Genomic DNA, 26,529 nt, shown 5'->3' on the forward strand with positions numbered 1-26,529 from the left:
AATATCGTAATCAACTAGTAAGGTAGCAAGATATTAATAACACATAAGCATAAAATAACACATAGGCACAGAATATGTCAAAATCGTCGATCTTTGCGACATTTTCTCTTTTTATATATATATGCATCACTATATTTTACATCTACACACTATATATATATATATATATATATATATATATATATATATATATGCGTCACTACACACTTTTCTTATATACATACACAATTTTTTTTACACCAAAGAAATTACGATAATTAACATATAAATATTATATATATGGGTTATATGTATGGTTCTCGGTCGTAGTACTTCCAGGTTAAGTTCTCCTCCATATTTCTTATTCTATTCCCAGTATCAATTAATTCTTCCCCGTAATGGAGGAGCTCAGCCGTCATTTCCGTTGTCATGATGGGGTAGTTTGCGGTTTCCGCTTGGAACGATGCATATGGGTTATTCATCATTGTTTGATATTGCCAATCATTGGTCCACCATTCCTCAAGTTGAGCTTGACTGATAATATCATCAGAGATCAGTGTATTATTTGGATCCTGGGATGGCATATTCGGGTTGCTAGAACTTCCTGCACCTATATCATTGAATATGGGTTGAAAGATTTCATATTCATCTAGGCATCTGCCTAGTCGCTCTTCCATTGGTATTGTTGACATGGGTGGTGGTAAAGGTGGTAGTTGAATTGGTTGTTCAAGTTGTGGTTGAGTTGGTTGTGTGGTTCTTCCTTTCTTATTTCTTCTCAACCCTCGTTGCCAGTCTTTCAACCTTCTTCTTCCTTTTGGCTTTGGTTTTTCTATAGGTTGGGCTTGAAAGATCATGGGTTCAGGTTGTTGTTGACTACATTCTCCTTCTTTTATATCCGTGGAGTTAACGGATATGTATTCAAAAGCATCAACTAGCTCACTCATGTTGTTAAATTAAAAGCAATAAAACAACGAACTCCAAAAGAAAATAGTATTCATTTTCACGTGTGGTTAGAATCTTTTATGTATGGTTAGCACATAGGTTAATGCATGTATTTCCTAACTCTTAATTTTAAGAATAGGTATTATTATAATACCCATATTGCTTAAACCAGTGGCTCTGATACCACTTCAGCTGTCACAGCCACCGACCCCTATACCCTGGGAGGGAAGCTGTGAACATTGATTGGTGATATCGGTGTTTATTAAATTATTTTGCAGCGGAATATTTCATCAGAACCGTAGTTAGGAAAAATGATCAGAGTTATAAAAACACCATGTTTATTATTATGATAAACCTGGAATTTAATCCCTTTTGATACAAACATAAGTTTTATAGGGTTAAACCCTAATTTACAAAACACATTTCTTTATTCTGGTAACAAGCCACGTATTTAAGCTGGAAGCCCGCAGACATCATTCCTTTGTCTCTAACAAGTCACCTAAAACATGTTTAAAATATTTGATCAGCAAGAAATACTGGTGAGTACATTCATTTGTAAATGACACATTTTACAGTTACATCATTAAGATGTTTTTACACCTACCTGCTTACAAATTACAGAAAGGTACTTGTCACTCGACCGTATCTATGATTGTGGTCATATTACTTATTGGCTAACACTTGTCCAATAAGTAACGTGTAATAGCCCAGTAGGCAAGTCTTGTATACAAAACCCCACAATACCAGTAGTAACCATCCCGTAAGTCTACAGAGACTTAATCACTGTAATGTATTTAAAATACTTTAAAATATATTTGAAAAGATTTAGACCATCTGTTATGAGCTTTATAGGTTTAAAAATCATTATGACAGTATCGGGAAAACAGTTGTCTCACGTAAATGTGAGTTGTATAAAAACTCGAATGTCTCACCTTGCAAGTTTACAATTTAAAGAAAGCCTCTTGGTATTAAGCACCTAGGATAATGTAGTATTCCTAAATTAGTATAAAGCCAATAATCATAACGATAATCACGAGAGTAGAAACTTTACACGATGGCACAATGTCTTACCTTAATAGGCAGAGCTTACGGATTCGTGTATATTTCTTTCGATCAGATAGGGTATCGTTACGACTCGGTATTATACTCTTAATATGTGTTAATATATGTGTGTGAAATTTCAGAGAGAAAGAAGAAATTTTGAGCAAGGAAATGAAGTCCCGTTGCCAACCTATTTATAGCTGATTTTGGACCCCGTCGCGGTACGCGATGACCATAAATAGAAAGGCGTCGCGTATCGCGAAGAATCTCATAGCTAAGCCGAGTCAGCCCTAGGCCTGCTACGTGGCACGCCACGTGTCCTCTGCGTAACCTCCACGTCGCGGTACGCGATGGGTAGCTATATCAGCTTATCGCGTATCGCTACGCCACCATATATTTGGATAAGGTTACATGTCATCGTGGTACGCGATGAGGCTAATCCAAACCTGTCGCATATCGCGATGGGAGACAAAAATACTAAGGCGGCCCTTAAGTGGCTCCCGGCGATGCGAGCGTGCGAAGTGCGCCATCAAAGCGCCACATTGCGCCCATCGACTTCGCCCGTGCTCGTGGGCGTTCGGGTGCTTCGCACCCTCTGCTAGGACCACTGGGTGTGATATGTCTTATAAGAACATTAACATATGAATTTCCTTTCTTATAAAGAGCTCACCAGTTTTGTAATCTAGCATTGTGGGATAAGAAACTTACTTTCCTATTTGTACTAAGGTGGAAGCCTCTCCTTTCCTTTCCTCCACCAATGTGGGATGGAATTTTGCTTTTTTTATTTCCTTACCTTTTCCTTTTATTTATTTTGTCGTTTGTTATAGCACCTCTCGAACTGTTACTGTTTGAGAAAACGTGGTAGCTGACTTTATCACAGTAATTCTTCAATATATAATTTATATGGATTTAATAAACTTATGAGTCCACTGATAAATTTCAACAACATTTATCGCTAATTGCGTTGTGCTTGATCAACATATTATGTCATTATAACTTAGATTGTTGTTATCAGTTTATTATGACTCCTCCACGGGATAGTTTTATCTGCTAACATAAGAATATATCCTGAAAATTACATTATGTTATCTTTGAATATAACAAAGTTTAGAGTAATCAACCGGTTTGAGTTCTCACTTTTTATTTTTTAAATTATCTCAAATTGTTATGATATCTATCATGTAAGGTATATCTCTAAGATCTATCATATCAAAGTATGTATGAACAATGCTTTGATTTATGTAACATATACTTGTCAAAAGAATGTAATCCTTATAAGGACAAGTTTGATTTAGCCGCTCCCACTCATTTTAAGGTAGGTACATTAATCCACTTGGTTCTTGATGAACATAATTGTATTAAGATTTCATCACATTATGATGTTGCATAACCCATATACGGATTTTATTGACTTATAGACTAAATGTTCTTTGACCTTTAGTTTATAACTTTTAGGTTGTTTTATGAACATAAAAATATGTAAGCCAATTGTTATGGAAAGTTGTTTTAATGTTCATCTAATGTAGCTCTAAACTATTTTAAGCTACTTGAACAATGACGATCCTCAAAGAAATATTTTGTAATATAGGTAAGAAGATTCTTTGATGATTTATTCCCTCTTGAATATAACTTTTAATAATCAATCATGCTTCTTAGTGTCTTAACATTTGTGTTAGGATTTAGTTTAGTTATGAACACCCTTATGTGTTTCAACAAAATCTCAAATGTTATTCTAACTTATGAAGTTTAGGTTAATTTGCTATTAATAGCTTATTCCATTTAGAAAATTGATTGATGCTAATGATTTAATTAGAAGAGGTCTCATCAGTAAGCTTTCCAAAATCCATTTTAACTTTAGTTAGGGAGGTTACATAATCATCAAAGTTAGTAGGTTTAAAACCTAGATGACAACCCGAGTTGATTATTGGGTTTATTTGAAGTTTCAGTTTAAATGAATTAGCTCTTTGTTAGGTTGCTATCATTTTCAGGATTTTAAGTGTGTAAGAGTTGGTACAATATAGTGTACAAGAGGTGTAATCGAAATTAAATTCGGAGTAAAATTTAATGACTCTCTTCCCTCGCCTCTTGTACTTTTGTCAAGTAATTATAAGGACTTTTACTGCTCCAACTGACCTTAGAAACCTTTAGGAAATTAGCATACTTAGGATCAATATTTAAATACCAATAGATTCTAACAAAGAAACAAGTTAATAATATAAGTTGTTGTAGTTTCTCTTTGTGAGGATTAATTTAGTAAGAAATCTAAATTTGCCCACGTTTAAGCAACAATGAAACTTTTGTAAGAATAGTAGTAAATTCTAAAGACATAAATTTTGATAGAATAGTGTTGTGATGGAGCAGTGTCTTGTACAAGAGGTGTAATTGAGATAATATCATGTTTTCACTCCCCCACCTCTTGCAAATCTTGTAAGTTATGATTGAGACACCTAAGGCTCCCACTGATTTTTAATATCTCTAGGAAAAATATAAGAGAAGTTTTAATGATGTACATGACGTGAGAATTTGTCATATATATGTGTTAGATTTGATTTGATTTCATTAATGTCCAAATGTCATAATAAACTTAGGGACATATTTAGAAGAAATCGTATTAAGTATATATGAATGGATCTCTTTAATACCATGGACCATAAAAGACAATTTAGATACATGTAAATAGCCTTTTAAATGATAAAATAATTATGTCTGAATATTCCGTTAGAATAAGTTACACGAATATAAGTGAAATATAACTTCTGGTGGACCCATACTTATTCCTTAAGCCAAGTAATGTTTAGGGCATCAACACATGATTAAAATCACTAAGAATTAGATTAGATGAAATTCACTCTCATAAACCATGTCATGTTCTCTCATGAAATTTGGTTTTAATGGATGAATTTTGTAAGTCTCATTTGTCTTTTGTTAAATTCTTATTTGCATGATAACAAAAGTTGTGAAAGTATGTAGTATTATCTAATTCTATTTAATAAATGTTTCAACCCAGATATTGATAACAAATAATATGAGAGTTTAAGGTAAGAGTGACTTTATGTTGGCTATGCAAACCTCACAACTGTCATAATGTATTGATACTAAATTCTGATTGATCTCCAGAATATTTAAGGTACCATAAAACGTAATTAGAAGACAATTTTTCATGGTTATAATAGCCTTAACATTTAAATTTGGTCACCAACACTCATGTTAGTTATTTGTTGATATTAGTAAAAAAAAACTTATAGAACTAGACTCAACCTATCATGTTAATTGGAATATTATGATTAGCAGACTTAAATATCATTAATATACGACTACTGTTTTAGCCAGATGTTCTTTTGAATTATGGATAGCTTTGTTACTTATGCCTAATATAATGACATATTTTTACAACGAGACTTTTCCTTAGAGAACTTAAAGCTGGAAGTAATACTTGTATTTTGTCTTTGAACCTTAGAATTATCCTCTTTAAGGTTTTAATGGTGGTGAGTTGAATAACATCTTATGTTCCACTGCCATATTATTTTCTTTTACATGTGTTGCTAATCAACATACTCGTTTTCCTTTTGTACTTATGAGTGTTATCGTTGATACTTAAGGCAACAAATTGTAATAATAGAAACTTTTAGTATGTAATGCATTAGAAAAGTGTACTTATTTCCATGTGTGAGCCCTTAACTTTATGGGTCATGGTATTGTACATTATGATGTATTCAGTAATGTCATTTAACCTTATAGTTAGAACTTTTAAGGAGTGCATGAATCTTAGGAGTTATTTTGATTAGTTTTAGGAAAAACTAAATCTAGAATAACTCTAGTGATAGCATTTATTTATAACTTCTTGATTATCATTATCGTAAGAGACATTTTGATTGACTCATTCTATTTGTTATGCTCCAGTTTTCAATGGAATGATTGTTATATAAAGAGTAGTAGGATAGTCATATCATGTCTTAAGGGATAACTAAAACTAAGAAGAGGTAAATATTATTGAAACTCTTTATAGTATAAAACTTATATCATGTTTTAATAGAGTGGATGATTTAGATAATATAATTATTTATAGAAGAATATTATAGCGAGTAATGTTATGGGATATTAAATAATACATATTAAATTTATGATCATTAGCTTAATGAAGGATCATTAATGTGAGAATCATTATATTTTATTGAAGATGTGATATGTCTATTATTAACATCAAACTAATAGACTATAATTAAAAGTTCTACTTAAACAAAAAATAAATCACCTTTGGGTAGAATTAAAATTTATTTAAGTATGTGTGCAAAACACTTGTATCCCATCACCTTTGGGCAGAAGTGATACAATTATTTTAGTTATGCACATGCTAGTTTTGCTTGATAAAATGTAACACATCACCTTTGGGCAGAAGTGAGACATTTATATCATGTTAGGCAAAAAACTAACAAAAGTTTTCAGATAGACTTGAATTATATGGTAAATGTAACTCATCACATTCGGGCAGAATGTTACATCAAAAGTTTATTCAAGTTAAGCTTTTATGTTTTGTAAAATTTTATAATATTTAAGGTTTACAAAACATTTAATTAGTTAATAGCAGAAAAATGTTTAGAGTAAGGATTTTTAAGTTTCCGGTAAAACCTTATTTTTCGGAATTAGTTCTCGGAAATTTTGGGTTCCCGAGAATTGTCAGTTTCCGGCTTTTAGCGGGTTTTTCAGTATTTGGGTGTTTACATGATTTTATGGAGTTTTTAGAAAAATGTTGATTCCGGTATTAGTGAGTTTTCGGGTTTATGGGTTATGACCCCAAACCATTTTAGAAACTCATAAACTTTTAGAACACATAAGTTATTTTAAGCCCATAATACATGATTTTTAAATAACCCGTGAACCCGTAAGTGGTTTAAGCCCTTAACCCATGATATTTTCAAACTAAATTAATAATGATAAGATTTGGTTCAAATCTTTTTAATGATTAACAATTATATTTGTTTCCCATTTTGGGGAATTCAAATCTTTTAAGAAAATATTAAACTTCTAAGTTATCCAAGATTTGAATAAATATATCCCTAAATAATCATTAACAAATTTTAATCTAGATTTTGAACCAATATATGTATAATTTTCGATAATAATGATAAACGCGAAGAACATCATCGAAAATTTTAACAATTAAATATACAAAAAACCTGGAATCGAAATTTTTAAACATGAATATAACAGATTTCAAAAATATTAGGGTTTACTAAATATGAATTTTAGCGATTTTAAACAGTTTCATATATTGTTTTCGTAATAGAACATGAAAAAGAAACCGAAAAAAATAGGGTTTATCAAGTTTTAGTCCATGTTTCTGATTCAATTCCAGATTTAGGGAAAACATGAATAACTGATTAATCAACATCACTCTGATGCCACATGTTGACCAGTTCTTCATGTAAGTAATAAATAACATGAATAAAAAATAAACCTATGAACCTGTTACAGCAGAGAGAGTAGTAACCGCAACAAAGAATGATGTAGACGACATGGTTGTCAGCTTGGTCGAGTTCCCATTTAAGATGTATAGTTAAGGATGATGTTAGGGTTCTTGAGAGGAACCCGGTTTAGGAGAGAGGAGGCACACAATATTGTTATGTGTGTGTGATTAGGTTATGATATTAATATTTATATCTCTTTATATACACCAAAGGAGAAACCCTTTATTAGTTAGTTATATGTAATATGGCCCATCAACAATTACCAAACTAATATATAATAAGGTATAGTTAATAGTTTAATCTATTTCAATTATATTGACCATATATAAATATATATCTATAATATATATAAACGAAAACCCAAAAATCCTATGTGTCGTGTTGTGGTCGCTCCCTTTTTTTTGGAGCCACCAGATTTGCTTGATTTTAAAATGGAGGCTTCTTATTGATTTGACCCGTTTATGCTTTAATTTTCGCGGGTCTGATGGGTCACCAAACTCGGATACCCTTAAACGGGTCATAACTAATTCCTAACCATCTCTAATTTCTAACTTCACGAATTCTTTCCTTGCATCGCTTCACCTTAACATCAACGAACCCTATTCCTTTAACATCGACGCAACTGTCCTTCCCTAACCTCACCAGACTTCATGTACTCTAATTGTAGATGGTGTACAACTATTTTTATGTTTTGCGATGACAAAATCCAACTGAGGAAGGCAGCCTTACTTATTCCGTCGCTACTGCACAGGTGTGGTATGAAATCGAAATCAGATATCAGTCAATTGCAATCAATCTTAAGTTCTGAACGCAATTGGAACAAATCCGCTTACAAACCCTTATTTTGATTTCTCAAAATCTCTACTGATTCCCAAATCATCATTTGAGTTTTGATCACATACCACCAAGTTATCGCTAATTCAGTATCTGAATTGACTCACCATCAATATTGTAATGTGGTTCTACAGTCGGTTTAAGGTAATTTTTAATTCGTTAATTATTTGTTTGTGCCCTGACAATTGTTATTTTTATCATTTGTTTTGATTCAGTAGTTTTAATTAACTTGTATACAACAAACATGGTTATCTTAGTCAGGTGACACAAACAAAGTCGCAACTAAAACTAACGAGATAGAAAGAACCTGCATTTGAAACATCTCAGCGGGTTTGATGAAGGATGGCTAAGGTGAAACCATGTCATCTTCTATACATGTGAGCATGGAAATCGTAAGATCATCATACTTGCTGATAAAATTTCCGTATTTACTTATATATTGTTTGCTGCTATGATTTGGGTTATAGGTCAAACTTAGATTGCAGCTGGTCTTTTGAAGTTTATTAACAGGTTGAAAAGGGGAAATTTGGTCTAAGTTTGACACGGGTATGTCAAATTTTGATTTTTTGAAGTTTTGAATATGCAAAAGTGTACAAGCTGAAACGGGCCAAGTTACGGTTCAGATATGTCTACTAAGATGATGGTCTTCGGATTGTAGCCATGGGTATTTTAGGAATTGCGGACAACTTTGGGTAATTTTTATTTCTTGTCAAAGTTGTTTTGAGTTACAAATATATTTGCAATTCGCTCGCTGACAAGAAACTTAACGTAAAGTTTGTGAGTGTGAGTTAAGTTTAAATGCTTCGGATTTTCCATGTTTAAACAAGTTAGGTTTAGGTCGAATCAGCGGGTTTGTGGGTAGTAGTGTGTGAAGTTATGGCATCACAAGAAGCCTAACACCAACTTTGATGGTTTTGATTTAGTCTAAATGGGCTCGGGTTGGCTGTTGATCAAACGTACGAAACTGTGTTACTAAACGTGTCAAGTTCAGGTCGACTCGTCAGTTTTGCGGGTTGAAAAGTTTAACCTTTTATTTATATATACTTTTTAAATGGTTTAATGTTATAATTTAAATTGACATGTGAAAAAATTAAAATTAAGCACAAGGTTTTATACTTTATAGTTTAACATAATTGTTTTATACCAAATATTAAACTCGGTTACTCGATTTTTTGCAACTTTATTTTGTTTTCAGGTTGCATCTCTTTGCCGGCTATAGCCAATCGCCCTAATAAACCTTCACTTTTGGAATGACAAGTTTTATATTTCTTGTGTTTATGGACTTAACAATCTTGAGGATATGTTTTTTTCCTTTTGCTGCTCTATACGGAAGTTAGACTCTTGGTAACCACTACATAATTTTACATGACTTCCAATCATAAATTCACAGTAGCTTCATGTCTAACATCTCAGTTTGTGTTGGTGCTTAATTATTCTAATTGTTTATTCATGTTTTATATATGTTAACGCCTCAATCCGTTTCCTTTCTCCTACGGAGCTCGTTGACCCGGCCCATAATATCCCATATGGCAAAAATTATTGTATTCACCACCGGTGATCAGTTACATGACTCAACGAATGTTCGATCATGTGTTGTTGCAAACATGACAAGTACTAACCGGTTCAGTTGAAACTGATTCAGTTTGGTCAACAAAAGTCACCAATTTATGATAAGTTTATGTTCAGGTTTTAATCGGATTATTAACCAGGTTATACCATTGTTTTTTGCCAGTTTTAGCCGGTTTTGGTTCGGGTAACCCGCTTCGGTTGAGAGAATTACACTAGTTTCCTAATTTAAATTGTTTCATTTAGCCATAAATAAAAATGAATTGTTAACATTTTAGAAATATAAGAACATTAATATAGTTGGTTTATTAACAAACGGTTTAGTCAACCCTATGTCTCTTTGTATAAACATCAGCAACTAACTACACGAAAATGGTTATGATGATCAGCAGTTAGTGTGAGTTACTAATTGGCCAATTTAAGTGATACTAGCGTGTTAGGGTTTGTAATGAATTTTGGTATACGAATTATTTTAAAATGCGGTCTAATTTTGTTATTCTTTTTAGTGCATTTTTTGTGTTTTATTTTTCTAATTTCGTTTTTGATTCCCTTCTTCAGGTTCAAACATTGAAGAACATTTTGAATGCAAACTATAGTTCCTGGGGTTAGAGCTTTTGCTGCAATGATGGATTTTTTAAACAAGAACTGGTAACTTTAGCATGCTACATTTTTTGAACTTTATGTTTGCAATAGCCAATAAGTAGAGTGTGGGTTGGTGCTGCTTCGTATGATCACTGTTAGAAGGATATTTTTTTTCCGAATTGTATTTCATTTGTAACTCATGTTCTTTTCCTGTATGTGTGTGCATTTGGAAGAACTGTATGCTACTGTCGATACCAAAGATGATATCAAGCTGTTACGCACTCAAGTAAGATCCAACCCTTTTACCAACCCATTGTTACGTGTTCATAATGACTAGAGAGTACGACCAACTAAATATTTTATTGTATATCATTAAATATATGTTTAAATTTTGGTTGGATTAAAGGAATTCTAATTGTGTAATTTTGTTATTGAGTAGAATAGTGTGTCATGAACTACCAAACCAACCGTCCACCACCACTTAATACACAACCACGCCCCCCAAACAACATAAATTTTTTAGTTTAAACAAATTTTATTTATAACTAAATGAAATTTCACGATAGCAAAAGTTAGTTGGAGGATATTGGTGAAATATACCATTAGTGGTGTCATTATTAGACTAGGAATCACTCTAACCCAACTATAAACCTACTCATCTCAATTGAAATATATCAAACATTAAAAAATATAATAAATGTAACAAACTAATATATATATATATATATATATAAACGAAGATATAAAAATCCTACGTGTCGCGATGTGGTCGTTCCCCCTTTTTTTAGAGTCACCAGATTTGCTTGATTTTTAAATGGAGGCTTCTCATGCATTTGACCCGAATTCATGGGTATGGGTCTTACCAAACCCAGATATTCCTTAAACGGGTTATAACATCTCATTAAATTAAAAATTATTCTCATCAAATTATTGACGTAAAAATCCTATAAAATAGGATATAATAAAAATTAATATATGATTTATTTAAAAAAAAGATATATATATATATATATATTATTTAAATTAAAAAACCAATTTGATAGTAAAAAAATAAACAGGTCTTGGGTCTCATCAAATCATACGTATATTATTAACTTTCAAAAATATTATTTATAATTAAAAAACCAATTTTATAGTAAAAAAATATAAACGGGTCTTGGGTCTCATAAAAATGATATAGCTTTTAAACCGGGTTATAACATCTTATTTATTTGTGAAACAATTTATTATCATACCATAAGTATATTATTAACTTTCATACAATAAAAAAAATATAAATCCAAAAAATAAATAAATATTAGAACAAACAATATAAAACAACCCTCGTAATACGGGGGTTAAAAACTAGTGTATATATATATATATATGCATTAAATCAAAACAAAACTCTGTTGAAATATAAAACAAATCGTTTCAAAAAATAAAACTGAAAACGATTAAAACTAAAAACCTAAATAAACCCCGTAACATGGGGGCTAAAAGCCAGTATAACTATATATTTAATCTTGCAAACGTTGTTTGTGGACTAAAAGTTGAGTATTAGTTACACTTGAGTAATATAAATATAATACATGTTTTATGTTTGCCGTTATACGGCGGGTGATATTCTTTTCTTCCGCAATTCCAGTTACAAGTGAAAAGGATCATACGGATTCTTTATGTGAAGCCGAGGCATTTTTTATTCCAATTTGGATGAAATATCAAATATCTGCCATTTGTTTGTTGACGTACGTACATCTGCTACTAATATTTTAAATCAATTCTAAGAATCAAATAATTAAAAATATCCTGAATATAATATGGAAGCAACCCAAACTAATCGACCTCCTAGTGTTAACCCTGTTTCATTATTAAATTGTTATATGTCTCGTCTACGAGTATTCATACACTTGATTTTGAGCTTCTTCGTATCGGTTTCTTTGAATGGAGATTTTTCCAAAGCGAGTTTAAATCTAATTAGAAAAACTGACTCAAATTCGTTTGAATTCAAGAGTGAATTAGGAGGAAAAAAAAACATAAGTTAACTCGATTCAGTTTGATTTGAGCAAAATGCTAACCATATGTATTATATGAAGTTTATTGTAAGAAGAGTTTTAAGTTTTAACCTATAGAATGTAAAAAAAACTATAACAATGCGACACGTGTCCTCAAAGTGAAAGGCACATGTATTAGGTTACGAACATAATTATACACGAGAGTGAACTGCGGTTTTCGTTCCTGTAGTTTATCCAATTCTGTGATTTTAATCCAATGGTTTTAAATTTGCGATTTTCGTCTCTCTGGTTTTATTTCACATGCAATTAAACTCGAATTCATTAACCCCATTAAATTTGGTCGTTAAAACCATCAGCGTGCCCATCACGTGAGGGGGCATTTTGTCATTTTTCTCCCCAAATAAACCCAGTTGTAATTCGCAAGCCTCCCTCACGTGAGGGGCTGCGGTGCATTTGGGGAAAAAAGGACAAAACTGCCCCTCACGTGAAGAGTACGTTGATGGGTTTAACGAGCAGACTTAACGGGGTTAATAAATCCGGCTTTAATTACAGGTGAAATGAAACCACATGAACGAAAATCGCAATTTGAAACTATTGGACTAAAGTCACAGATTTAGACAAACCACAGTAACTTGGGCTACGGGCCTCCGTTTCAAGCGTGCCGAGTTGTTACACTACCAGTCAAAACGACCGTTGGAACGTGGGCCACGTTGTGGTAACCAGCCATAGGCGGGTTATCCCGATTATTTTTCCGAAATAAGCCTTCTAGATACACTTTTTGGCCAATTTTATGTTTTTTTGTCTAGCTTTTGGGTTTTCTTTTAGGCTGTTGTTGGGCCTGTGGTTGTTTTTGTTGGCCCAAACCCATTTGGATGCTTTATTAATATGTAAGTCATCTTGTAACTGATCATTGATCAGATTTGAATAAAAAACGATTGGTTTTTCAAATTTCTGCCTTTTGGGTCGAATTTGGGGGTTCGGGGAAGGATCATCACGGATATTCACAGAATCAATGTGATTAGCATTCGTTCTCTATTAGTACGCTGCATCAACTTTTTTTAACATTGATGAGACGCCTACTAACATGAAGTTGTGATACGTTGTTATTCACTTGGAAGGTGACGCTATACAGTGGCATCGAGCCTTCGTGAAAATCTGAGGCGCCACGATCACTGAACTTCCGTGGGAAGATTATGTTCGATCCATCTCTACTCGGTTTTCCAATGCAATATTTGAAGATCTGATGGAGGAGATAGCCTCCCTTATACAAGGGGATGCGTTGCAAGTTTATAACTCCTCATTCGATAGCCTCCTTAACAAGGTAAACTATAAGTGAATCTCAAGCGGTTAGCTTATACCTTAAGGGACTCTAACCTGAAATTTAAGGACTGGTGAAAATGTATAAGCTGCGGTTATTATATGAAGCTTACAATTTAGCAAAAATCTAAAACATAAATAACTTGAGTTTGATGAATAAACTTAACGACGTTCAAGGGGGGTTATCAAATGTCAAGAATGGGAATGAATAATCCAAAGTAACGCCTCCGGTGAATGCTTCAAAACTTCCTTTGTTACCAAGTCCAACGACTGACCCACTAGCTTCTAAATTGGGAATCATGAGCTTGAGGCGTTTGACAAGTGATGAACTTGAGTCAAAAGGGGCAAGGGGAACTGCTTCTTGTGTCTAAAAAAGTTTTATTCGGCGCACAAGTGTAAGAAAAAACAACTTTTACATACTCGAGGTGATAGAGGATGAAAAACAAGCAACAAAAATTTGTGAAGACATGGTTCATTGAATCACTTTATGAAGGGAAAAAAGGGATTAAGGGAGGAGTGTTACGTCTTTTGCTATTATCCTATTTATTACGTGTCTTTTGCAATTTCCATATTTATGTTATCTTATGTTACCCCAACCGTTGGCCTATATATGGTCTGTTATGTGAATTAGATGATATAAGAGTTTGGGTTATAAATTCCTTCTATCCTTTTAAGTTTCTTCTTCCAATTCTGGTTCTAACTCTATCAATATGTTAACTTTAATGATGTTTCCTCACATTTTAAATAGCGAAGTTCTATTTATGTATTACTTGTGTTACTAACTATGTTTATTTTGAATGAAAGTGTAATCTTTGTTCTTATACAATTCAAAATTTACCTATGAGTAACTCATTAAAATTTGTTTTCTTTTTGTTGCACGAGTAAAGAGTTTCCAAAATATCATTTATTCATGGATCTCACACTTAAACATAATACACTATTGAGTACTACTCTCATCAATAGCTACTGGGCCCAAAACATGTTGATATTTGAGGCCAACCCAACAGTTTATTTATATGCTTACGGTTGATGTGAATTTGTCTAGGTGTTACATAAGCGACTTGATCTTAAGTTAATCTTTCTACATTGAAAATTCTATAAACATAGCTACCTAAAACAATCTAAAGGTTTTGAAGTTGAAAGATAGAAAGACAGGACCAAATTTGCTTGTTGAAGAGATATTTGCATGTATGGAGTAACCATCAATAAATAAAGTTTATTATATGTTTACAAGAGTCATGCCTCATCCCTCCTATACCCATGCTTCATGGTTTAAGACTTTTGTTTTGTTTTGTTATTGGTGGGATGAAATTGAAATTGAAATAAGAAAGAAGAGGTGATTGATTCTTTCCATTTATATTTTTACGCTTTTTCTTTCTCATTCCTCCTCAAATTTCCAAATCTTCTTCGTAATGCTCTCTGGATTATTATTATTATTATTATTATTATTAGCCTGAAGAATCATCTAAGGTAATATATGGCGGCCAATAACACCAGCATCAAAGAAGGCGATCGATCGCCTAAAATTATACTCCACGAGCCTACCGGATCAACCGTCGAGGTTCATTTCGTCTTTTCATATCTATATTAATATTAATATTAATTCTGCCTTTGTGATGAGATAATTCTTCGTTGATCCAGTTTCATCATGTATAATATTATCATTATTATGTGCTTGTGTTTTAATTATTAGAGAGAATCATTTTAGATGAACGGAGTTTGGTGCCCGAATCATCCGTACGTACATAACACACGAGTGGTTCATTGATTGATGCTCTAAGCTTTAATTCGTTGAATTCTTTTCATAATTGTTGTCAGTATTGGGGACGAATGTTGAACCTGTCATTTGTTATGTGGTGAGATAGAAAGATGGAATCAGTCATTGCGTTTTTAGTTACGATCATATATCGGTCTTAATTAGAATTGATCTAAAGTAATGCTTTGAATTTGAATAGTATGTTCATATCAGACTTTAATGTTACTATAGCAGCTAATCTAGTGCACGGATTTTAAATGTTTTGTGCTGCTTTTATTTACATGTTTCTGTTGCATTTTTGCTATAACAACTGTTTGTCAGGATTAATCTTTCTTACCATTTGATTTGTATCTTTCTATATGCATGTTAGGTGCTTTTGTATGGGGCTCAGGTTATTTCTTGGTAGAATGAACGTCGAGAAGAAATACTTTTCATGAGCAACAGGGTAAACCTCTTGCACTTTACTTTTTTCGTTACAAGTCTTTGAAATATACACTTCCCAAAAGCTTATGTGCATATATAGGGAGTGTGTAATGTTACCATATGGTTAGAAAAGAATGTTGAATGCTTGAGTCAGACATCAGTATCTATGAGTTAATGTTTAAATGTTTACCTTAGTTTTATGCTTTTAGAAATGTATTTGATGGCGTTTACTTTCTTTTTTTCAACTGCAATAGTTATCCGTGCTTGCGAAATGAAGTTTCAATTAGCTTTAATGAACCATATGTTTGATGTGTATTAAATTATGGCATGTGAACTATTGAGCATCAAAACGCTGAAAATGAGATTACAGTGTTGTATATGTGTTTTAGCTTCAACCTGTCAAAACATCTCAACAAGGAGTACTTTACTGTTCTATATACCACATTATACTGACACGGGAACTTGCTATGTATGCAGGCAGTTTGGAAACCGCCTAAACCTATCAGAGGTGGCATACCCATTTGTTTTCCACAGGTTTGATTTAAACAACCTTCTTTCATTACCTTCTTTATCTCGATAATCCACTTATTAACTTTCATATGTGCATATTACAGTTTGCAAATTTTGGTTCACTGGAGCAACATGGATTTGCCAGGAACAGGCTATGGTCATTAGACGATGATCCTTCTCCTTTACCTCCGGCTAACAATCAATTGTGTGCAGATCTTATATTGAAATCAACAGAGGAGGATCTGAAAACATGGCCATACAGGTACTTTGTCTTTTGTACATCAACTCAACTATGAAATAATTGTTCAATTTGTTTTTATCTTTTAAACACAATATGGACCCATTGCAGATTTGAGTTGCGGCTCCGCATTTGCGTCAGTCGTGGCAAGCTTACGTTAATCCCTCGTGTGAGAAATTTAGATAACAAGGCCTTCTCATTTACCATTGCGCTGCGTAATTATTTTTCTTTATCTGATGTCAGGTTTGCCGTTTGCCTACTTCATCTTGTAATAATAATATAATTGTTATTATTATTATTATTATCCAAAAGTAATCACATCTATCATAGCTGCTATACATTATTATTATCACTCATGTTATTGTTAATGTGATTTATGTGGCTTTTTTTAAAAGATTGGAAATATAATTTTGCAGTGAAGTGCGCGTTGAGGGCTTAGAGACACTGGACTATTTTGATAATCTGTCCAAGAGAGAAAGGTACACAGAGCAGGCAGATGCCATAACTTTTGATGGTGAGGTAAGATATGGTTTTATTTAACCTCCAAATGCATTACATCTGTATATAAAGTTCTGATAGTTAATTTTTATTAGATTGATCGTGTGTATCTAAGTACACCTACTAAGATTGCCATAATTGACCATGAGAAGAAAAGAACAATTGTCTTACGCAAAGAAGGCATGGTGGATGCAGGTTTTTTTCCTATCATCACTTTTGAAATTGATTTTAGCTTATATTGTTTGTTAAGTATTAACTATTTTAACTGTCATGTGCTAATTTCAGTTTTATGGAATCCTTGGGACAAAAAGGCAAAAGCGATTCCTGATATGGGTGATGAAGACTATAAAACCATGTTATGTCTTGATGCTGCAGCTGTTGAAAACCCAATCAACTTGAAACCATGTGAAGAATGGAAAGGTCGTCAAGAGCTGTCTATAGTTTCCTCAAGTTATTTCAGTGGGCAGTTGGATCCACAGAAGGTTATTAACGGCTTCCGTTAATATTCCAGGTTTCTTAATTGATCTGCAATATTAATGCTGCTGCTGCCTGCTTCTTATTACATTGATTTGGTGTTTAGGGTTCTTTACTAATCTCGTGAAAATAACGTTAAAAGTGACGGACGGTTAATCAGGCATCATGTAGCGGCGTTGATAGCTGAAAGATAAGGGTACATGCACCGATCAGCCGGTGTCCCGATGATTGAGTGTTATGTGCCTTATGTCCAAGGCTTGATGCAAAACTACTATTGAGCCGGGGGTCTCACCGGAAGCAGCCTCTCTATCCCTATGGGGTAGAGGTAAGGCTGCCTACATCTTACCCTCCTCAGACCCTACCATAGCTTTGCTATTGGTGGGATATACTGAGTACGATGATGATGATGATGATGATGGTGTTTAGGGTTCTTTAGAATATAACCATATTATTCAAGTTGATCAGTGAGAATATTGGACTTAGCTATGATCTGATCCACCAAATACATCTGGTATTATTAGATCAACTAATAGCTCTCTTTTATGGTTATGAACCACTGTTATCATTTTTTGTTATCAGTATCTTGAGCAACATATATATACACAATTTCGCACACTATATGTATCTATTAAATATTTTTGTTTGGTATTGTATTGGTGAAAATTCCGCAACAATCTCATACATGTGTTATTGAAATAATTTTGAGAACTGCTTAGAGTAGAGTTTAGATAAGGGAAAGTAGGGACATCCCAAATTTTTCTTTAGCTTCCTTGTCTAACGGGTCGTCTCCCAGATACAAATAGACACAGGCCCTGCAGAGCAGTTCGCTTTCAAATTTATTTACCACCTTGCCATGCACTGCACCATAAAAGAAATAAAAAAACACATTCTAATCAAAATATTCTGCACCTGTAAATACATAATAGATTGGCATTATTTTGGGTAATGGGTCAAAGCATAACACTTGTTGAAGCGGTGCAGTTCGGTTAACCGTACACATTTATTATTCACCTTTTAGTTATATGTACTGAACAATTTTGTTACAATCTAAATATTGAATGAAACGATTTACTGAGGTTGCAGGCGTTAAAAATTTACTTTGGGTAACTTTTAACCCGTTCCATGTTAGCTGAATGTGTTTATTTATTGAACACTTGAAATAAAACAAAGAACATACCTTTTGTCTCTAGAACATATCCTGGTAGGCATGTGATCTCAATTTCAGAACCAAGAGTTAGCTTGATGCCATCTTTTGCTTCCCCCATAATCCTTCATAATCAAAAACAAGAGTTAGCTTGATATCATTTTGGCTCAGCCTAGGCTTGGCTCATGAAGGTTCACCAAGCTGCTCAGCCTGAGCCATAGTAGGCTTATTTCAGCTCACTTGATGGAAATCATGGTTAGTTACCTCTTTGTGAGGTCACTTTTTTCACCGCCAAGCTTCTTAACAGCTGCTCCTACGGTTTCATTAAAGTTGTTCTTCACCATGCTCGTAGTAAGATTAGGGAACACAATCACCATTTTCACTGTGATCCCCACTGGATTATCAATCACAATACTATACATATCTTTTGTAGCCTTTGCTTCGGCTTTCACAATCTTTGACCTCAAAACACCCATCAATATTTCGTTATCGGCATATATCCCTGCCAAAAACACGTTATCAGAACTGGTCCAGACAAAATTGGTAGCCCTGATGCATTTCTTGGGTTGTTTAGAACAACCCACCAAATGCATCCGACTTACCAAACAGTACATTACATTCTACAAGTAGTCAACTAACCAAAGCTATAGATTTTGATCGAAAACCCGAGCAAGTTTTTCTTCCGTACACCAACAGCTTTCAACTCCTTTCCGTCATTTAGCTTCAGTGGAAATGAAATACCTGTTTTCTGTTCAACTTCAACCGCGATCGTTTTCTCATATCCGTTTTCACCACTTTCAGTCGCTTTCTCTTCTTTGGTGTCTCGGTTTCCGGTTGTCAACAGTGTGTTCGAGTTCATGTTCGAGATCGGTTTAAGTAAATGGTGAGATATGGTGTTGTGTAATTTAGTTCAGGTTCTACTCTTATATAAAAAAACAGTTTAAATGAGTTGGATTTTGTGACGAAACTTAAAGCCGTTAAGTGGTTGGATTTCGTTTTCGACGTACTAACTATATTGTACTTAATAATGCTAGTACAACTCTAGATGTTGAATGTACAACACACTAATGTTGCATCGGATGCGTGAAATTTGAAAACAATAAACAATGACATCGGTGTGATTTGCATTCGTAGTTATGAGAAAGTATGTGTGGTTTAAGTAACGTGCGAATCATCCCGAAATGCAAAAATAAAAGAATAAAGGAACAAAACTTTTTTGTTAACTAATTTTGATAAAAGAGGGTGGTGGCGTGACTTGTTGCCCGCTTATATGCCTCTCTGTCGTAGTTGGATTCTTTTATTTTCTATTAATTTAGTTAAACGAAGGAATTTGATAAAAGATATGAATCAAACCCCTCTCGGTTTTTTTTTTCATATACCTCTAATTATTCAAATAAATACCCTCTTAAATATGTATTTTTATTATTAAGATTTTAATGTTATTAAATGTCATTGGAGTAATAATCCAGTGGTGAGTATCGGGGCCTGAATCGGCTTGGGACCGAAACTGAGTTTGCAGTTGTTGGGTTTTTCGGGTCAGTCGGGTTTAACACTTGTTTGGGTTGCTACAAATTCAATATACACACACTGACACACATTCACGTATCTATGCTTGTGTTAAGAGGTTTCAGTTTATCAACACATAATAAGCTGTTAATCGTTGAAGATCACCATTGGACGATGATGAGTTGAATCAAGTCGATATCCAGCAGTGGAATATGAATTGAATCAACCAGAAACCGATTTACTTGGAAATCTAGAACTTAGGACCGCACCGATTGAAGGTAAGTCAGTCCACGTCAATTCATTGGTTTTCCCAGGCTGGCCATATAGGTGCTCACCTCTTATAATCTTTCTCATAATACACGCAGCTAAGATTTAAATAAGCTTGACAAGACGCGTGTTGGGTTAGGCATCAGTCATATTGGGTTCAGGCCGTGGCGGATCCAAGAAATTTTTTCACAGGGGTCGGAAATTTTTTTTATCTGTACATAATTAACCATCGCTATATAAAATTTTTTTCCGTCAGGTTCGACCATCGGGTCGGGCCGAATTGCGTCGGTCATATATATAGAAAAAAATGATAATGCAAACAAAGAATTATATAACAAAATAAAAGTACGAGAAACTTTAATATAAATGCATAATTATTGAACAATATATATAGCTTTGTTATACGCGGGCTTTCATTTTCTGAAATATAACCAAAACATCATCTAGTTTGACATTTATAAGTAAGTTGTTTTTCAATGAAATAAATAAAATCATTGTATAAACTCTCATCACCCATATGATTACGTAAATTGGACTTCAGGTACTCTATCGCCGAAAAGCAAATTTCAACGCATATGGTTGCAATGAGTAATAATGATATGAGAAGTAACTTCAATTAACAAATAAATAATACACCAATGCAAATGAAGTAAGTGAGCAAAATAATGTATAGCCGAAACATTTTTTTAGATTAAAACACTTAATCCATTAAATTTACAAGATCTATTACTTCTGTCATCATACTCCTTTTTTTTAATTAGCTTAAATGTAGATTAAGTTGGGAGTTTAAGACTTGTGCTTATAAATTGAGCATATATTAATTGAGCATTTGAGCTTAAACTTGTATATTAATTATTTCCTACTAAACTCAAATTTAGTTGGTATATTATTTATATACATTTATATAATTAAACTTGTAAATATGTCAAATAAAAATTACTGGGGTCGGTCTCAAATTTCATAAGGTTGTTCTCGAAATCCCAACAGGGTCATTGTGCCGTCCTCGAAATCACACAGGGGTCGGGGTCAAAATTATACAGGGGTCGGTCGGGATTTTAACACATATATACTAGTAAAAAAAAAATTTCACAGAGGACGGAGGTCCCCCCACCTCAAAGTGTGGCTACGCCACTGGGTTCAGGTCAAAACGGGTTCATATAAATAAGATCTTTCAGCAGTCTATGGGTGCAAAATTGTGCTCAATCTGACCACGTTCACCCCTTTAATCTAATCTTCTTATGGTTTGAGTGAGAATCGAAATGTTTGAGTGATCAATCCAATCACATTTTCTAGTTAAATTGCAATTTCTATTAAGCGAACTAAATAGAGGCTAATCTTTCAATATATTGTTCTTAACTTTGAAGACTTGACGTTATTAGAAACATGAGCTTTTATGTATTTTTCAACAAAGTGATGATGATAAAATCAATCAACTTTACATGTCTATTGTCCACAACGTGCAACTTGTCCAAAATAAATACTATCAATAGTGTTTTAATTTTTAAATGTTATTTATTTCCTTTTTTCACTTTATAGTAGTTTATAACGTTTTACTTGAAGTTAGTTTATCGGTTTTCAATGTTAAGAGAGTCCATGTAGATGACTTGTATGATTTAGTTTTTTCTTTCATAAACGTGATGACATTTGTAGCATTATTATTAGTTAGTACTTTATTAGAAAATCTAGATCAAAGTTGTGGCCAGAAGATTCTTGACTTCTAAGATGTCCTCAAGAGTATCATATCAATATTTTTTCCTTATTTAGGAACGTCATGACTAAACATTTGTATGATATGATTGATATCTATTTTTAATGTTTTCTTAAATCCAATATTTCTCTGTAAAATGTTCTGCTTAAACTTTTAAGTTTAAATATTTGTTAAATGTTGTGCTTAAACTTTATGTATAAACTAGGGTATAGACCCGGGTAACACGTGGGTGGAATAACATGTCACTAAACATAATCAAGTTAAACATCAATTTAAATAAACATAATACTTCTTCAACGATTCGTACCAAAACGTTACAGATTTACATTGTCTTTGTATTAAAACTTCAAAATTACAAGAAGTTAATTTAAACCGAACAATCAAAACACATTAACAAAATAACTAATAATGTTCATTGATATTAAACCATCGTGAACATCATCAAAAAAATATACCAAAAGAAAAATCCATTTTCCTAAGACACCTGAAAATTTATACAAAACAATAGCAGATTAAATAAAATATAAACCTAACATAACAACAGGTTTAATAATTACTAACATATAAATAACAAAATCAATATTAACAACCATAAAATTTCATAACTAACATATTAGAGAAAACAAATATTTAACATTAAGATGCCTAACAAAAATATTAAAGAGTAAGATTGTCTACATAAAACGCTAATAGTTACACAAACTTGTCTATATTTGCAAAGTCATGAAAATGTTTAAACCGTATTATCCTAGCATGAACTTCAAAAATTTCCGTCCAAAAACAAAAACATTTTGCTTTAGAACCTGAAAAACAAAACAAACCATGCAACCTGATTAAGTATTAAACTAATATTAAGTATAAACAAAAATGTTAATGTATATCATAATGAGTTTATATTAACATTAATATCTAGAGAATTATGTAAAACTAAAAACAAAATGTGTGAATGTAACAATTACCATATAAATATATACAATCATAAAATTTCACAAGAAAACATTTTAGAAAATCATAAATTTTAACATAACTTTATAACCACAATCTTAAAATTCAGACGCTTTAAAAAAATGCAACAAACTGGCCATCAAAATTATAATATTTTTTCGCTATCATATTAAACAAACACACATATTAAACATAATTTAGGATAGTACCCGTGTTACACGCGGTGGAACATATTTAAAAACATAATATATATGTAACATCGTATAAATTTAATGAAATGCAAATGTTGTACTTATAAATAAATGATTATTTTAGATGAATTATAAGATATCATAGCTTATTTGAATCAAATACAAAAACATACAAAGACTAAAAAAAAAAATAAATGAAAAGTTAAAATATTTTATAACTTGCAACACGAGTCCATTGTTTCAAATCCATTTTATAACTTGAGCCCGTGTTACACACGGTTGAAAATATAAAAACAATAACATAAGAAATTGTAAAAAAATATACTTAATTTTTTCAAACCTGGGTCATAGTTCCAAATCCATAATAATCCAGCTAGTATTTGAACTACCAATATACCAAAATATATTTATAATCTAATAATACAAAAGAACAATATGGTACCAAACTACGAATTAAAAGTAAACTATAACCCACAACCTCCATCTCCTTGATGCAATATGAAATTTGAAATGAATGATCAACTTTGTATTGTGAGTTTCTTGGACTTGCTTAGCTGCAAAATTCGAATTCTTTCTTAAAAAAGGTCAGAATGAAAAAAATATATATATAGTTAGTAAATTACCATCTTGAAAAAAAAATCCACTTTTGAATTAAATAACCTAATGAGTGACCCGTGTAATACATGGGCGAGAATTTTAGAAAACATAAAATCTACATATATGTTTTGAATTTAAATGATTAGTTTATTCAAATTCGGTTTTTTAAAATATAGTCAAAGTCCAACTGTGTAAATCAATATGTAAAGTGATAAGAACAATGAGAACAAATGTATAAGTAGACATGAGAATAAATCATTATTATTAAATTTATAATAATGTACACATACCAAAATTAGAGTCAAATCATATTAATAAAAATAGTCAAATTCAGTAAAATGATTAACTATTAAAATTCGGTTTTTAAATATATGGTCAAAGTCCAACTGTATAAGTGTATAAGTGGTCAAGAATTTGAATTTTAAAATGGTTTAAATAAATATTTTTTTACTATTCACATGTTGATATACAACCTAAAAAAAATCTCTATTGTATCTCCAATAACCTTCGTCTCCTTTATCTGAAGAATATAAACTTTGAAATGAATGATCAACTCTGTATTGTGAATCTTTTGGACCTGCTTGACTGCAAACGTAAGAACAATTTAATTGTAAAAATATTAGGAACACAAATTCAAAAAAAAAATAATAATTGAACATAAATAACCAAATTTAAAACGGTGAATATAAAAAGAAAATTATGATTTGAGTGTGGAATCCCATAATCAATTGAATCTACTATAAATAATAACAATAAGAAATTAATATGTGATTAATTTAATTTTTAAAAAACAAAGTGAAATGTATATTAATAATTCGTTGAAGAAATTACATGCTTCAACTTAAACATCGGTGTGGAATCCCAAATAATACATTTTTGTTTCATGGCATATGTTTTAAATTATCATTTTTCTTCATTTGTCTTTGTATGTTTGATTCTTTTAAGTAAAACAACAATGTGATACCTTATATAAATAATATTAGATTATATGACGTTTACAAATCATTAAAATATATATAACACACACGCATGCATATATATATATATATATATTCACCCGTGACATATTCAATAAATCATATGTGTCGAATAATATTTATAAATGATGATAAAAAGGTTATTTAATTTATGATATATTAAGTATTGATGATTAGAAATTATGTCAATTTGAATAATGTATTCTAAAAAAACGCGGTTATTATTTTAGTATTAATTATTAATTAATATTCACGTAAATTAAAGTAAGATTACATTACAATTATGGCAAGTATTTTTAGTTTGACAATAAGTTTTTTGAATATTAAAATGATAACTTATTTTAGTTAATGCCAAATCACAAAAATTAAAATCAAATCGGTTCTAATTTTACTAATATGACTAATTAATTTAGAAAAAATTACAAAAATGAAAATCAAATCGGTTAATTTGAAAAATTAAAAAAATTATGGAAAGATTTTGAAATGAGTTTAAAATTATGGAGAATATTAAAACCATTAAAACTTTGTTGAAAGATTGGTCAATTTTCGAATTTAAAAGGAGTTTAAATATGTTGATTAAATTTTGTAGATTTAAGTTTAAATTTGGTCTTCCGTGTATAGATAAAAATAATTTGAAATATCTTGATTAATGGAAATAATAATATTAATAAATTATGAAAAGTTTAAAACCTTTAAAACTTTGTTGAAAGATTGGTCAATTTCCGAATTTAAAAGGAGTTTAAATATGTTAATTAAATTTTGTAGTTTTAAGTTTAAATTTGGTCTTCCATGTAAAGATAAAAATAATTTAAAATATATTGATTCATGGGAATAATAATATTAATAAATTATGAAAAGTTGTCATGTTTAATAATACTCATTAAATCATATATGCCGAATAATATTTATAAACGATGATAAAACAGTTATTTAATTTATGATATATTAAGTATTGATGATTAGAAATTATGTCGATTTGAATATTGTGTTCTAAAATAACGCGGTTATTATTTTAGTATTAATTAATTATTAATATTCACGTAAATTAAAGTAAGATTACATTACAATTATGACAAGTATTTTTAGTTTGATAATCAATTTTTTGAATATTAAAATGATAACTTATTCTAGTTAATGCCAATCATAAAAATTAAAATCAAATTTGTTCATAATTTTACTAATATGACTAATTAACTTAGAAATAATTACAAATATGAAAATTAAATCGGTTAATTTGAAAACTTTTAAAAATTATGGAAAGATTTTGAAATGAGTTTAAAATTATGGAGTGTATTAAAACCTTTAAAACTTTGTTGATAGATTGGTCAAATTCCGAATTTAAAAGGAGTTTAAATATGTTAATTAAACTGTATTAAAACCATTAATACAATTTATTGAGTTTGGCTGTCCTTGTTAGTTTTTTAAACAATTAAGATAGTCAAACTCAATAAATTGTATTAATTTGATACTTAAATGTGTAATTTATGTATATTAATACACACCAGAAAAAAATAATATATCAAGGTATCTTCGATATACACCAATATATTATTTTATCTACAAATAATGAATATA

The 26,529-nt window shown here is 31.6% G+C and overlaps 1 protein-coding gene and 1 pseudogene across 2 annotated transcripts; one reads left to right on the top strand and one right to left on the bottom strand.

Moving 5' to 3' along the window:
- The first annotated feature begins 15,182 nt into the window (after positions 1–15,182).
- LOC143594051 (putative glucose-6-phosphate 1-epimerase) lies at positions 15,183–17,722 on the top strand (annotated as a pseudogene). The gene is made up of 7 exons (XR_013146249.1): positions 15,183–15,281; positions 15,847–15,921; positions 16,377–16,433; positions 16,514–16,890; positions 17,064–17,166; positions 17,241–17,340; positions 17,431–17,722. The product of XR_013146249.1 is annotated as a putative glucose-6-phosphate 1-epimerase (transcript).
- A 559-nt stretch (positions 17,723–18,281) lies between these two features.
- LOC143594053 (chalcone isomerase-like protein 1) lies at positions 18,282–19,973 on the bottom strand. The gene is made up of 4 exons (XM_077073467.1): positions 19,403–19,973; positions 19,028–19,265; positions 18,797–18,888; positions 18,282–18,477 (listed from the first exon to the last, which is right to left on the bottom strand). Exons 1-4 carry the CDS (start codon positions 19,620–19,622, stop codon positions 18,344–18,346), a joined length of 684 nt encoding a protein of 227 aa, XP_076929582.1. The 5' UTR covers positions 19,623–19,973; the 3' UTR covers positions 18,282–18,343.
- Positions 19,974–26,529: the final 6,556 nt, after the last annotated feature.

The sequence above is a fragment of the Bidens hawaiensis genome, unplaced genomic scaffold (assembly GCF_021521415.1).
Source record: "Bidens hawaiensis isolate Kalapana, Puna unplaced genomic scaffold, B.hawaiensis_p1.1 tig00043024_1, whole genome shotgun sequence".
Taxonomy (NCBI): Eukaryota; Viridiplantae; Streptophyta; class Magnoliopsida; order Asterales; family Asteraceae; genus Bidens; species Bidens hawaiensis.

Bases quoted from the DNA above. Each gene is read 5' to 3' on its own strand.
- LOC143594053 (XM_077073467.1), bottom strand. From the start codon at position 19,622: ATGAACTCGAACACACTGTTGACAACCGGAAACCGAGACACCAAAGAA. The intron at 19,266-19,402 runs GTTAGTTGACTA...TGTTTTTGGCAG, and splicing joins GATCAAAATCTATAGCTTTG to GGATATATGCCGATAACGAA. The intron at 18,889-19,027 runs GTAACTAACCAT...TTGATTATGAAG, and splicing joins AAAAGTGACCTCACAAAGAG to GATTATGGGGGAAGCAAAAG.